General features: G+C 40.2%; 1 protein-coding gene across 3 annotated transcripts in view; it reads left to right on the forward strand.

The window, feature by feature from the left end:
* The window catches only part of EVC2 (EvC ciliary complex subunit 2), a 73738-nt gene extending 68282 nt beyond the window's left edge, over positions 1-5456 (forward strand). For all 3 annotated transcript variants that reach the window (XM_084516453.1, XM_084516451.1, XM_084516452.1), the window contains exons 21-22: positions 348-449; positions 956-5456. In XM_084516453.1, the coding sequence (XP_084372579.1) occupies positions 348-449; positions 956-1226 (373 nt within the window). In that variant the 3' untranslated portion in view covers positions 1227-5456. The remainder of the gene's footprint in view (positions 1-347; positions 450-955) is intronic.
* The last annotated feature ends 9673 nt before the right edge of the window (positions 5457-15129 follow it).

Consider the following 15129-nt stretch of genomic DNA (forward strand, 5'->3'; position numbering starts at 1 on the left):
TGAGCAACCTGGTCTAGTGGGTGGCATCTCTGCCCATGGCAGGGGGGTTGGAATTGGATGAACTTAAAGGTCCCTTCTGACCCCAGCCATTCTATGATAGGATTCTGTGAAAAGCAGATGTGGCACTGAACCCTCTAGTTGTTGGATGTGAGTTGTTAAGGAATGGCTAAGGGTCCTTGGGACCATGTGGTCTTATGTGGTCTTTTGTGCAAAAACCTTTGCATGCTCTTACTGGGTGTATTTGTGGCATTAATATTAGGGTTTTGGTAGTTAAAATAAGAATAGGGGAAAAAATATGTGTAGTTGGGGATTTGTTGCTGGAAATTTTTTCTTTCCTTTTCCTTCAGGAAGAACCAAGAGAGGTGGCAAGCACTGGAGAACAAAGTAAGGGAAGATCTGATAAACATAAGTTTGGAAAGAATCCCTTCTCTAAACAGGAGAGAAGACAGGTAAAGAACAAAAAAAAAAAAAAAGGAAGGAAAACATTTTATTATCATTAGTTTATTATACTTATTTCATCTCCAAAGGTTCTTCTACATCTGTTAGAAAATAAGTTCATAAATATGTTTTTTCTGACACTGTTCTAATCTTTGATGCTTGTTTCCTACAACACGTTTACACATAATATGCAATATTTGTAAATGTCTAAAAAGATTATTCTGTACTTACCAACAAAATTCACACATTTTTCATAAACATTGCCCCACCTTCCCTATGTTACTTATAAGGTTAACTTTTCTTACGCAGTTTTGTATCTCATAAAATGTTATGCAAATTATTGGGGATTGGAAGAGAAGCTACGTTTCTGTCTAAAATATGATTTTCTTTAGCTTCCAGAGGAAAGTTACCACTCCCTTGTCATGGTATGATATAGAAAGTGATGCTGCTTTTCTGCCAAGTTTTCATTTTTAATTCTTTTTTTTTTTTTTTTTTTTTTTTCTTTTTATTAACATAGCTTGATAAAGAAGAAGCAACTTGCCCTCCTGGAAGAAGCATCATTCATTCGTCTTGGATGTTTATCTATGCATCCTCCTATGGAACAGTCTGGTCAATACGTTTCCGTGAACACTGCAACTGCTGAATCCATAGAAGTATTAGACACAGGGGAGAAGCTATTTTTATTCCGTGACCAGAGAGATTCAGTACTTTCTTTTCATAATTCTCCAAGGAAAAAGAAAAAGAACTTCCTTAATTCCAAAAAAGCTGCACATGCAAGTATGGATTAATGAGGGAAACTTCCATTTGAAGAATCAATTAGGGAAGACGAAGTTATTTAAAAATTAGAAAGAATTGTTTTCATATCAATTTTCATCAATTTTATCAATTTTTAATATCAAAGTGTTGTTTTAATATCAATTTTCTGACATTGTAAATAGCTGTAGTTTTACATTGTCGAACTTCACAATGAGCGTTGTTCATCTTTCAATTCTTATCAATGCATCTTTTGATGGATGGACCACTTAGTGAGTAAGGAATTGGCTGGGTGGTCACACTCAAAGAGTTGAGGTCAATGGCTCAATGTCCAGTTGAAGATCAGTAACGATCAGTGCTCCTCACAAGTCAGTGCTGGGACAGGCACCGTTCAACATCTTTGTTGGTGACGTGGACAGTGGGATTGAGTGCACTCTCAGCAAGTTTGCCCATATCACCACACTGTGTTGTGCGGTCATAATGCTGGAGGGAAAGGATAACATCCAGAGGGACTTCGACAGGTTTGAGAGGTGGGCCTGTACAAACCGCAAGAAGTTCAACAAGGCCAGGTGTAAGGTCCTGCATCTGGGCTGGGGCAACCCTAAGCACAAACACAGGCTGGGTGGAGAATGGATTGAGAACAGCCTTGATGAGATGAACCTGGAGGTGCTGGTTGATGAGAAGCTCAACATGAGCTGGCAACGTGTGCTTACAGACCAAAAAGCCAACTGTATCCTGGGCTGCATCAAAAGAAGCGTGACCAGTACATCGAGCAAGGTGATTCTCCCCCTCTTCTCTTGTGAGACCCCACCTAGAGTACTGTGTTCAGCTCTGGGGTCCCCAGAACAAAAAAGACATGGATGTATTAAAACAAGTCCAGAGGAGGGCCAAGAAGAGGATCAAAAGACTGAAGCACCTTTCCTGTGAAGAAAGGCTGAGAGAGTTGGGGTTGTTCAGCCTGGAGAAGAGAAGGCTCCAGGGAGAGCTCCACCTTAGAGTGGCCTTCCAGTACTTAAAAGAGGCCTACAGAAAAGCTGGGGAAGGACTCTTAGTCAGGGAGTGTAGTGATACCACAACAGTAATGGTTTTAAACTGAAAAAAAGGGGGATTTAGATTAGATATTTGGAAGAAATTCTTTACTCTGAGGGCATTGAGGCACTGGAACAGGTTGCCTGGAGAAGCTGTGGATGGAGGTGTTAAAGGCCAGGCTGGATGGGGCTTTGAGCAACCCGGTCTGGTGGGAAGTGTCCCTGCCCATGGCAGGGGGTTGGAACTGGGTGATCTTTAAGGTCCCTTCCAACCCAAACCATTTGGTGATTCGTTCTGTGATGCAACAGATGAAATATGGGTGTTTTGTGATGCACGTTCAGGCATACAGGACTCAGTGTTCCTTCAGTGCTTTGCACTGATTTTACTGTAGCTGTTTCTTCATAATTTATATAGAAAGGTTATTTATTATATAAAGCAGGTACTGATTTACTTGTTCTCATATTTATGTATTCTTGTAATAAGCTGTGGTATAGCAGATGACATGAAGAGATGAAATGGATGACCCACAAATCCTCTGCTGTCTGATTTTCTCTTAGTCTAGCTAATTTAGTTTAATCTTGTGCTGTTAATAAGCTTTGAATGTTACTTCTGCAGTCTGTGTTCTCCAGTGGTAGCTGATAGTCCAGATCTTCAATGTACGCATAGGCACTAAGCCTTTCAACCCAGAGCAGTTTCAGCTTTTCATTTTTGTGTATAAATTTACTTCGGTAGAACTAGGAATGTGGCTTCAGTTCAGAACTTAAGTTTTAAGTCTTAAATATTTGCAACCTGTTGCAGTGTTTTTCTTCTTGAAGCAATGTCATCATATATGTCAGTAGAAAACGGAAACTTCTAAATGGACATGTAATACCTTCAAAAGTTTTATTTTTTTTATTACAGTGCTGCCAACTGTTGTAATTTTACATGTATGTGGGTATTTTTGAAGTTCTTATTCTCAAATTTCTTTAAAGTATGAGAATATCGTTTTACATTTCAAAAAAGAGTTAATTTTCAAAACCCTTCTAATTGATGGAAAGAAGTCTGTAAATGTGAACCCTAAAAACTGTAATAGGAAAATATAAATCAAAAGGAATGCATGTATTTGATAATTCACGATATTCAAGCTGGTTTCAAGGGATATTTTTGAACTGTGTTCAAATGCTATGTTGTGAGGGTACTGTGATTGTGTATTTTGCTGTTTTTGAGGTATGAAGTTTCTATGCCTTTGTATTAACAGGATACCAATTTCATTTTAAAAAAATAAAATGTTACTTTGTATGTGTGTCTGCAATTGGCACCTATTCCCAATGGAAAAAAAAAAAACATTTTTTCCCTCTTCACTTGACAAGTTTAAATATTCATTCCACAGTAAACAGCAATTAGTGTTTCTTATCACTATTAACATTAGAAAATGTTCTATGCAGTAATTAGCCTGATAATCCTAATTATTTTCTGATTGCATTCTTCAGTCTCTTGAAAGAAGTCATCACTCTCATGGAAAAAGGAGTGTGTCAGGGTAGCGAGAGTTCAGAGTTGCTGTGTTTTAAGGCACCTGGTATGTCCTCCTGAAGGCTAGGGTAGGTTAAGGTGAGGTCTGCCCTGTCTTGAGGCGGGTCAGAGCTGCCGCTGGAGGAGGCTCAGGTGTTTCAGAAATGGGTTCAGAAAAGTCATGTCTCCAGCAGCCCCTGTGCAGGACAAAGCAGTAGGAAAAGCTGAGCTGTAGTCAGGGCTGCAAGGAGCACTTGAAAGCTATAGCATCCTCACCTGATGCAAGTAAGACTTCTCCCAAGCCCAGGCCTTCGGCTGTTACTATTATGAAAAGGGAAACAGCAGCATTACTCACAGATAATATTCAGATTTTGCATTGTATCAACATCTTGATTGCAATATCAATTTATTATCCTCAACAGATAATCTGCATGTCTAATAGCAGAAGGCTAATTTGGAACTCTCACTTACCACAACTTTGAAGCAGCTCAGTGAATGTAACTATTCTAGTTGGGAAATGTCATACCCTGATCTGGATCAGTTTCATATCATGCAGTGCATATTCAAAGAAATGTGCTAACCTTAAAATCTCTCTCATCTTACAAAATAGGTACTATCTAGGTAACAGCCCACTTCAATAAATGTTTGATTTATATTCAGCTTTGAGTCACTCAAGACAGAGGAAGGCCCTTGGTCTGCGTGCAGTTCCTGTGTGTGTACTATAGGTATTAGCATCCTTATTTCATAGTTGAAGTCTTTTAAGATGTGCATACTGGACAAGCTGGTCAAATTAAGCCCATTGGGTTTAATTGTCACTGTCAATAAAATCACTAATATAAAGCCAAATTCTCCAGCATTTTGAACATTATCCACATGGGACAAATTGTTCTTCATTCTCCCTAGATTAGCATGAAAAAAGCATGTCTTATCAGTCTCTTACTTTTAAACAGATGAAGCAATAAAAGGGTTACAGTCTCTGATACTGGTGCTCAATATTGTGCTGACTGTAGAATTGGGACTTAAAAAAAAAAAAAAAAAAGCCCCACCTTTGTTTAGCAACTCTCTCTTCTGGTTTCTGCCTGGTTATATAATGCATTTTACTTCGATCGAAAGTATTGGAAATGAAGGAGTCTCTCATTGACACCCCATTTAATTGCTTTCCCTTGGCAGTTCATTATTTTTCATCTTGTCCCTGACCCTGGACATTATACCCACATCGTGGTTGTCATTTCCCCTCTACCTGAGGCCATTGATCAAGGAGCCAAGACATGGAAAGAACAGGAAAAAATAAGTTGTTGGGCAGTGACACTTTAATCTACACAGGAAAAATAATGGTATAATTTACTGAAGAAGTAAATTCTCTCTGTTGGACTGTAGCTTTGTTATCCTTTCTTCACTGGGCACTTAGCTTCCATTGTGCACAGCACTTCTCTGATGCCCGGAGGCAATTCCTGTGCACTAACTGCCCCCACTTCTGGATTTTCAGGAGTCTTATCAGTTGTGCAAAATGGTCAGTTCTCAGGTTTAGCAGACATGGGGACTCTGCTGTAGGCTCCTGTTAGCATTATCATTATCCCGGTCTTCCACTGATAGCGTGACCCCTCCTGAAGGACCATGTGGTGTTTGTAAATTAAAGGCTTGCACTGGTAGGGAACAAAATGCCCCAGGAAAGCTCTAAGAGGAGCTCATGCTGAGAGAGATTTGCTTTTCAACGTTATCATACAAACCTAGTGCTAGCACCATATAAAGATTCAAAGGAAAATATTTTAAGATACTTCAGTCATTTTAAGATGAAATGGACACTTCCTGGAACATTTGAAATTGACACGGTCCTCAGTGTCCATAGATTTAAAAAGATTTGGTATGCATAGGCTTCTGGACCCGTGCAGCCATTTGCAGTGAGGTATGTATGTATCACATTTTCTGTGGTGTTGTTATGGTAGTGGTGTTCATGTATGCTGCAGCTTCTTCATGAGTGCATTTACTGGGTTGTAAGTAGTTTGAGTAATGAAGTTCTTTGCTACCTCTCTTAAGACAGGTGGAAACAAAATCACATTGTAGATAATAGTGTTCAACCTGCAGAGTGCCCTTTAGACAAGGTAGGATTTTAAAAGCTTGTTTATTTTCCTCTCTCTTTTTCTGGCTTGGTTTATCAGAGATACAGATACTGGATTAGCATGCCAGAAAAGTTCCTTACTCAGTTGTTTAGTTTATCTCTAAAATCAAGCTTTTTAAAAAAATATATATTCAATTTTAAAGGTTTCTTTAACAAGAAAGATATTGTTAAAAAAAAAAAAAATACACCCTGGGGAAAAGTGTTTTCTCTATAAAATGTTCTGCAGTGATTGAACTGAAAATGTTTCCCTGAAACAACGAAGTTGAGATTTCATTTCCCTGTCCTCACTATTATGTATTAATTTGTTATGAAATACAGTATACATTCTAAGCCTAATAAAGAATAATTAATACCAAAAATGAATGACTGGATATTGTGGTAGAAACTATCAACATTATGTCAAAATTAAATCTACTGTAAAGGAAAGTGAAAACATGGACTTGGCACTTCTGCAATGAGAAAAATGTAAAAATAGAAGTAATAAGATTAACATTTTTGTGGAAATAATCGTTGCATTTAATAAATATCTTTATCTTCACTCATGGCTATCATAATTTGGTTTTCAGATTAACTTCTAAACTGACAATGTCTCTTTATTAAGGTCAATTCTGCAAAATGCTCATCTGCTTTATTTGAACCTGGGGAAATCATGCTGCTTTCTTTCATTATGTTGTATTTACCCAGTTGCTATTTTAACACCTTTATTTCTTCTGGGGAATGTTAAGTTTTTATGCTGCTATCTTAATACAACCTAGTGCCAGTAATTATACTGCCTTTCGTCAATGGCTCTTGCTTCCTGAGAGTCTGAGAGCAGGGTTTTCAAAGCATCAAATGCCAAGTCCCCTAATTCAGCTGACCCACTTCCCGCTCTGAAAGGTTTTGCTGTTGTGCTGATATGACTGGTGCAGACATAGCTGTACCAGCATCGAGCAAGCTGATTTTGCCTACCAAATTGTAAGAGCTACTTTAGGAAAAGTTGTATTGTCACGGGTCATTGAGTGTTGTGTGAGAGTCCATATGAATGTGTGTACTGGTCAGGCAATATGGTGAAAGTGCCACAGCACTCCTGGTGGGATCCAGCCTTTGCTGCTAGTCTGCCCAATTCCTCTTCTGCAAAACGGCTGGCAAAGGCCAGCAGCTCAGGTCTGCAGAGCTCTCTTTCTGTTCATTTTCTTGTCGTTCACAGGGAACAAGATAGGGAAGGTCAGACTCAACGCTTGTGAAAGACTTCACGGTGTGCTCACTGCTTGCCTTAGTGTTGCAGACAAGCTGTAATATAAATGGGCCATTTAGTGCGAACTGATAATGTCCATCTCTGTATTCGGACAGTCTGTGCTTTCTCGTGTATATAACCCCTAATTATTTTTTCTACCTCGGCTATATCAAGAAGCCTGAAAGCCACATCAACTGAAAGCAGTTTGTTTTTCCCGACGTTCAAGCATTCCTCTGGAGAGCAGGAGATAGGCATTTGGTTTTAGCACAACATAGCTTAGTTGGCAATACAGGCAGGAAACTCAATTATAATTGGAAAAAGCCAGCTTCTTTGGAACTTGTTCTTAATTATGCCAGAGACCTACCTTCAGAAAAGAGATTTTATACTTTCAACCATTTTTGTCTGAAGGAAGATGACTGAGTAAGGAAATAAATTAAAACCTGAAAGTGGCAGGTACCATTCCCAGCCAAATTAGCACTCAGAATCTGAGGTCAGAACTTGGATGAGTTTGAGCACTGGTGTTAGGCTTTGGCCCTTGATTTTGTGCATTTGAGAATGACATCTTGTTACAACAACATGAGTGGTTTTGTACTTGCTCAACTGAACAAAAATATGCAGTGTTTCAGGAAGAGTAAAAATAAAAAGTTGTTTTGTAAAAAGTATACATTGAAAGACCATTAGAAAATATTTTGAGTGGATAGATGGGCAGTGTCTGTGCTAACTGGAATAAAAGTACAATTGTATTTTTTTTGCAGTATATTTTCATTCTGCTTTTGGTTTGACTGTTACTAGAAATAAATCTGGTAACGTATGCCAGCTGTTTGTTCTTAATTTGCTGTTGATCTCTTGATTCACTGTTCTAAAATTACCATCATGTCTATATCTGCAAATTGGCCTGGGTACTACATACACAGGAGTATGTTGGTCATTCCTCTTTGTATACTATAGAGATATAGTAGTTCAGGGTTGCATCATTGTTGAAAGTGGCTGATATGATATCTGATATATGATATCTTCCTGATATGAAGAGTGGCTCTGTGCAACAGCAAGTGCTGGCAGCAGTGTCCTAGAAACCCTTTGTGGTCCCGGTTTAGGAAGAGAATCCTTGGGGATCACTTTTTTATTTTATTTTTATATTTTTATGAGGTCTGCTAGGAAGTTTAAATATAGAATGGGTTACTTTTTAATCTCTTTTGCCTGTGGTCCCAATTGCACTATAACTTAAGGAACTGCCTATGTCGTCGGGTCCATATCTTCAGCCACCAAGCCCAGATAATCATTCTGCTTCCAGTGAGAGCACCAGTTTATCTGATGAGTTATCTGATCGCTTTTCTTCTATCTCTGCTCAACACCCCTATGAAGCACCGGGGATAAAGTGATTCCTTAGAGGTCAGCTTCTCGCATACCATCCAGTTCGCCTTGTTGCACTGAAATGTGACAATTTGTTAGATAAGCTGGTAGCACACAACCTGGGGAGAGCTCCAGGCTTTCTTGTCAATTCCTTTCATCTGGATTTGCTTTTCTGTCATGAGGGAGTAAAAGCAGGAAGCCTCCCAGAGGTGACTGAATAAAGATAGGGGAACAGAGGCCCCAGTGCACTGCATTTCACTTGTGAATAAAACAATGACTGAAAAATCACCAGCACCAGGATAAGGCAGCTCTCAGCCAACTGCTGAATATGCAACATGGTCTCTCAGGAGAATTGATTCATGAATAGCACTGCAACAGGAGAGCAATTTCAGGAGCTGTCTGTCTCCTCCAAACTGGGTACAGCAAAGCCATGGGTTTAGCAAATTTACTTTGGTATGTGCTTGATGCAAAGCGGGAAGCTGTAATACTCCATGCAGCACCTGCTGATAAAGATCTTCAAAAGCATCATGCATGTTGCTGTCAAGAGTGAATTTTTGATACCAGGCCTAGACTGTGGAATGAGGGAAATAAGATTATGAAATGGCTTTATTCTGAGAATAGTTGTAGTGCTGCCATTGTGTGTGTTTTTGAGAGGTTTTCTTCCTAATCTGAGTATATTGAGAAAGAGAGCACTCTAATTCTGGCATGTGGAAATAGTATTTGCCAAGAAGATGTGATAAGGAAAATGTGACGACGAGCTCTGTAAATCCTGGGGAGAAAAAAGCCCTGCAGAAATGACCATGCAGCTTCCTGGCTCCTCCAGTACTTATGCAAGTGAATAGCTCCTTAAATGCAACAGTATTATTTACCTAAATAAAGATGTCAGGATTTGGTTAATACAACCCCATGTACACTGTAATTGAGTGTCAGAACAGAGAGTAATGCAGTGTGGCACAAACTCCTGCTAATACGTTCTAGCTGTCAGAACGTGCTCTGTACACAAGGTATATGCCACAATTTATTTTGCTTTATTTTGACCATCTAAATGTCAATGTGTCTAATTGAAGCTAAATGTCGTGGCTCTCCCCATAGCTCAGAGGCAGGTGTAGGCACTCCTGTAGGATGCTTCATGTAACACCTACAACTGGTGATATAAGGTGTGCTTTGAGTCTCTTTCTGCTTTGTTACTGAGACTACAAAAGAGGAAGAACTGGAAAATTTAACTCTATGCCCCAGAGTAGGAAAAAAATATTCAGATAAAAATCTATTTTTCCTTCTTTTGGGCTCTTCTATACATTTTCAATGTATGTCTCAGAACCTCCTCTTAGAAAAAATATTGAATGCAAGAAATCATGGTTGGAGGGGACAACTGTATTTTATGAGACTAACTAGTAACTGGGCAAAGCAGAGGAGCTTTGCAGGGTTTAAGTCTTTCTTCAAACAAAAACAGAAGCTCTTTTCAGCTTCTGGCTGCAGTTGCTATGGGAACAGTTTCAAACAAATACATGATTGCAGCTGGTCAATATTTTTAATGAAATAATGTTTTTCATTTCCAAAACAAACTTGTGTAGCACATATTAAACAAAATTGGAAATAAAAACATTCAGTCTGATTTGTTTCCGCTTCCTTTCTCTTCTTTTGCTTAATCCTTTTAAATGGCTGAAAATCTTATTTTCCCTTTTCCTTGAATTTATGAAAATAAGCCTTTTTTTTTTTTTTTTTTTTTTTTTTTTTTTTAATAGACAGAAAACATGCTAAAAATACTTGGATAAAAGAATTGGAAAAGTTGGTCATTTTAAACCAGTCATTTTGGGCTAAATCCATGATCTTGGGACCTTGTATTAGTACTAAGAGTATGTACTTAAATATTCAGCACCCAAAATGTGATATTCAATGAATTTTCCTCCACTACAGTCTAACTCTAGAGGCACCTAAAATTTATAAGCCTTGAAATTTTGTTTTTCAGTTACCTAAATGTTTATTGGTGATGGCACATACTAGAGGAATCAAGCTATGCTTCACACACATAAGCTTTTTAGTATGTGTTTTTTGTTCTGTTTTGTTTTGCTTATGTTTATTTTTTCCTTCTGATGCCTTCTTGGTGGGCCACCAGGGCTTTACAAGGTAAGAGTGTTTTTGTAAAAGATGTTTTAGTGTTTTATCTTCAGGAAACAGTCAAATGCTTAAAAAACAGCCCTAGAATTTGTGCAGAGATACAACTTTAGAGTGTTGCACTGCTTGTATGAACAAGGGCAGCATAAGCTTGAAAGCAGAAGTATTCCCTCTGCACAGCTGGTTCATGATACTGCTATAGAGTTAGCCTCTACACAGTCTAAATTCTCTAAAGTTCCATATATACCTGTCTAAATTCTGAAAATCAATCACTCAAATGTCTTAATATGAGAGACTAAAACTGCCACCTCAAATTAGTTGATGGAGAACTATTAGATTCATCCAGCCCCAGCGTTTCCCTTGTTCCAGACCCTCTATGCAACCTGAAGGAAAGATGTGCTGTGGGCACAAGCGCTGGTTTCATCACTGCAGATTGTGTTAATCAAGATGAACACCAACAAATATTTAGACTCCTTTTGTGACAGCTAATATCTAAAGAGCCTAAAAGGCTGCCTGGGACTGTACTGCTGACATATAAATCCACCAGGTCTTTTTGTTGAAGATGATGCCATCATGTCCAGGAACTGCTGCGGTGGTGGTCTGAAACACAAGTAGTTACTCATGTGCCATGCCATTGTATTATGGAAATTTGAAGTGTTGATCATATCTGTGGGTGTCTCCATCAGTCCCAAGAGGAAATTGTAAGGTGTTTTTCTTTTCCCCAGTTCTTCCTGAGGCTTGAATTAAGTAACCAGCAAGCTAAGTATGCTTATGTCCTTTATGAAACAGTACTGTTATATTACACATCTGTGAAAATTACACTTGCAGCCAGATCTTGAGCACAGATCCATTGATGTTAACAGATGCATCCTAATTGGTACCCCTTGAAGCTCTCTTGATGATTCATGTGTTTTTGCTCTCTTGTGTGTTTTTTTTTTTCCTTTAATTTTCTCTTTTTGCTTTAGCATAAACATATAAACAGAAGAAATAAATACATCTGTGCATGATTTCTGTGTTGTAACTGCAAACAAATTCTTAGGCCTGAAATCCATTTCTCTCTATTCATCCTTGTCTATCCTTCCTTTGGCACTTGATTCTGTTAAACTGCGTAATTCTAACTATGCGTGTGGACTGTCTGGTAATACCAAGCAGTCTTGCAGGGTGTAGGGAATTGCAGGTGGATTGACAATTACCATTCTCATGCCACACATTTTAGGCCCATAATTTGCATCCCTTTTACTCACTTTGCTTGATTTTTTTTTTTTCTTTAAAAAGTGATTCTTTGTGTTTAAGTAATGTGGACTTCACATTACTTCCATTCCTCCAGTATTTGTTCTGAATAAGCATGGTAAAGAAGTATTTCTATTGCCAGTTAACAGAGTGGGAAATGAAGCACATAATAAACAGATTCAAAGAAAGAGAGTGGACTTTTCAGCAAGTGCTGTCAGGTGGCACTTATTCCATGAGCCTCAGTTATGAGTAGGTGATGCCATCCCTTCCAAGGAGTGGTGAAGAACAGCTGACATTTTCGCAAGTGCCCTCAGCATGAAGGCCAGTGAGAGCAGTTGGGAAAAACAAGGCAATGAGAAAAGTACAGTTGAGCATGTCTTTTCTTCCTCTTTTTAAGTGAGGAAAACAATTTAAATGAAGAACTGGAACTCTTCAGGTGATGCATGTGTAGTGGGTTTACGTGGCAAGGTTTTGGTAGCAGGGGGCCATAGGAGTGGTTTCTGTGAGAAAGATCTAGAAGATGCCCCATTTTTGGGAAGGGCCCCATTGTTTTCCAGAGCTGAGCCAATAAGCGATGTTGTTTTGCGCCTCTGTGAGAGCATATTTAAGACAGAGAAAAAAAACTCTGCACCACACAGCAGCTGGGAGGGAGAGAGCAGTGAGGAATGGCCTTGCAGGCACCAAGGTCAGTGTAGAAGGAGGGGGAGAGGTGCTCCAGGCGCCGGAGCAGAAGTCCCCTGCGGCCTGTGGTGAGGACCATGGTGGAGCAGGATGTCCCCCTGCAGCCCATGGAGTACCACGGTGGAGCAGGGTTCCACGCTGCAGCCCGTGGAGGAGACCATGGTGGAGCAGGTGAACCTGCACCAATGGAGGCTGCCACCTGTGGCAGACCCCTGCCGGAGCAGATTCCTGGCCGGACCTGTAGCCCATGGAGAGGAGACCACGCAGGAGCTGCTGCCTATGGGGGACCCAGGTTGGAGCAGTTTTCTCCTGAGGGATGGACCCTGTGGTACGGACCCATATCTGGAGCAGTTCTGGAAGAGCTGCTGCCTGTGGGAAGCCCACGCCGGATCAGTTCATCAAGGACTGCATCCCGTGGGTGGGACCCCACAGCACAGGGGATGAGAGTGACCGAGAAGGAGCCGCAGAGAAGAAGTGCTGTAGACTGACCATAACCCCCATTCTCCCGTTCCCCTGCACCGCTCGGGGGGAGGAGGTGGAAGAGGGTGGATGGGGGGGAAAGTGCTTTTGGTTTCTTTCCTTTGTTTCTCACTTCTCTAGCTTGTTAGTAATGAGCAATAAATCATACTATCTCCTTATGCTGTCTGTTTTGCCCGTTACAATAATTTCTCCCCATTCCTCTTTGAGGAGGGGGAGTGAGAGAGCGGCTGTGGTAGAGCTCGGCTGCCCACTCGAGTGGAACCACAACAGCATGCTAGTTATTAAAAAAATTCCATCTCTATTGCTGACATTATTTCAGTTATTCCTTGAGAATAAAATATGTTCCGAAGTGGTTTAGCTTCTATTCCATTGTGAAGCTAAAATTAATCACATTAAAAAGAAGAAAAGAAGGAAAGAGTTGATTGCAAAGAAGTTAGTGCGCCATGAAGGGCTATCAAACCTGTTCCACCAGTACTACTTCAGGGAAATGCGTGTGGAGAAAGATACAGATGGGATGTGTTTCTTTCTTTTTTACCTTGTATAGAAATCTGTTCAGGCTGCCAAGAGGTTAAATGGATATAGAGCCAGATCTAAAATTCACAAGTAAGGATGGAGCCATCAGGAAAGGCTGCAGTCAGCATGCAGGGAGAGTATAAAAGCTGTAAAAATCTGTGTGGGTGCAGTGCTCCCAGGGCAGTTTCAGGTGGCAGTTCTTGAATGCATGCATTTTTCCTGGCATGGCAGGGTGAGCACTGAATTGGGAGAGCTCGAGTTTGTGGTTATTGCTTACGTTGTCTCAGATTAGTCACTTCATGTTTTGTCTGAACGCTGGTGCTATTAATAACATGAAATAATGATATTTAAATTACTATAATCATAAATGTTGATTGTAGCTGATTGGAAAATAGCTATTCTGGTTGCTTTTTCTTGAAGAATATTTCAATTTGTTTCTACAAAGTTCACATAAGGAACACTCAGCTCGAACCTCAAGTGCTTGGGCTAGAAATGTGTCCCCTTGCTGTCTCTGCCACCAGCTGGCACCAGGGGCAGGCACAGTTCTGGGCCCTTCTTCTCAGCCTGGGGCTGCCTTTGTTACCCAAAGGAGAAACAAGGCTGGTGGGCTGGCAAGAGCCAGCTCATCTCTGGGGTGTTAGGGGATCCTCAATGTGCTCACTGTGCTGGGTCCATCATCGCTCTGATCCTCCATGAGGATGGAAACAGAGAAAGGGTAGCTGAGACTGGGCCTGTCACTGCCTGTGTCCTGGGCTCCCTCAGGGCTCTGGTCACCTCCTTTGTCCCTCCTTCATGCCCTGTGCCTTTCCCCATGCTTGCTGTTCCTGAGGTGGAGCATCCACTGCCTTTTGGCTTCTGCTAGGGAAAAAGCAGTAAGAAAAGAAAATAAAAGATAGAGGAAGAGGAAAAGAAAGGAAGACAAAGGGAGGGAGGAAGGAAGAGAAGGAAGGGAAGAAAAAAAGGAAGGAAGGAAGACAAAAAAAAAAAAAAGAGGGAAAAGGAAAAGGACAAGGAAAAGTAAAAAAAAAAAAAAAAGTAGGTATCTTCAGCAACAACACAATGAGAGTCAGTGAGTGCATCTCTTTGTGCATGCTCTACCACTCTGAGACGTACCAGGTCTAAACAAGCCTCTCTGCTCTTCTGTCCTCTATTATTTTATCTTTGAAGAATCAGAATCAGGCTCAAGGAGCAGCAACAGTTCTGGGTCCTCTCTTTTCCCCAAAGGGATTGTTAAATACTTTAATGTCATTAAAAAGACTGAAAAATAAATGTACTTTACATTTAAAAGAATTCCTGTCTACAGCTGAAGAGAAAGAGGTAAACTGGTGTTTAATTGAATTTCACTTCTTCTTTCACATTTGAAATGCTTTAACCATTTTCCTCTCCTTCTTTATATCTTTAAGATAAGGTTAAAAAGCTGTAATGGAGGTTGTTGCTATGGTGCTCATACTAGGGCATCTGCAGTCATATCCCTGAACCTTGGATAGCTCTTGTACATGTTTACAGCTTTGTCTGTCTGCATCTATTTACTCTATCAAAATTAACACAGCGTACCCCAGCTGGTAGAGAAATTGTGCTTGTTTTTGCCTTGAGGAAATGTAGAATAAATGCAATGTGAAAGAAAGGTCTGCAGGCCTGTTTTTTAACACTTCTCAAGTGTTTTAGTAGACTCAGAATGTGTGTGTGCAGAGACAGACGTGAGAGATGCTGTGCTTGGCAACGTGGA

Source organism: Aythya ferina (assembly GCF_964211825.1).
Source record: "Aythya ferina genome assembly, chromosome: 4".
NCBI classification, from domain to species: Eukaryota; Metazoa; Chordata; class Aves; order Anseriformes; family Anatidae; genus Aythya; species Aythya ferina.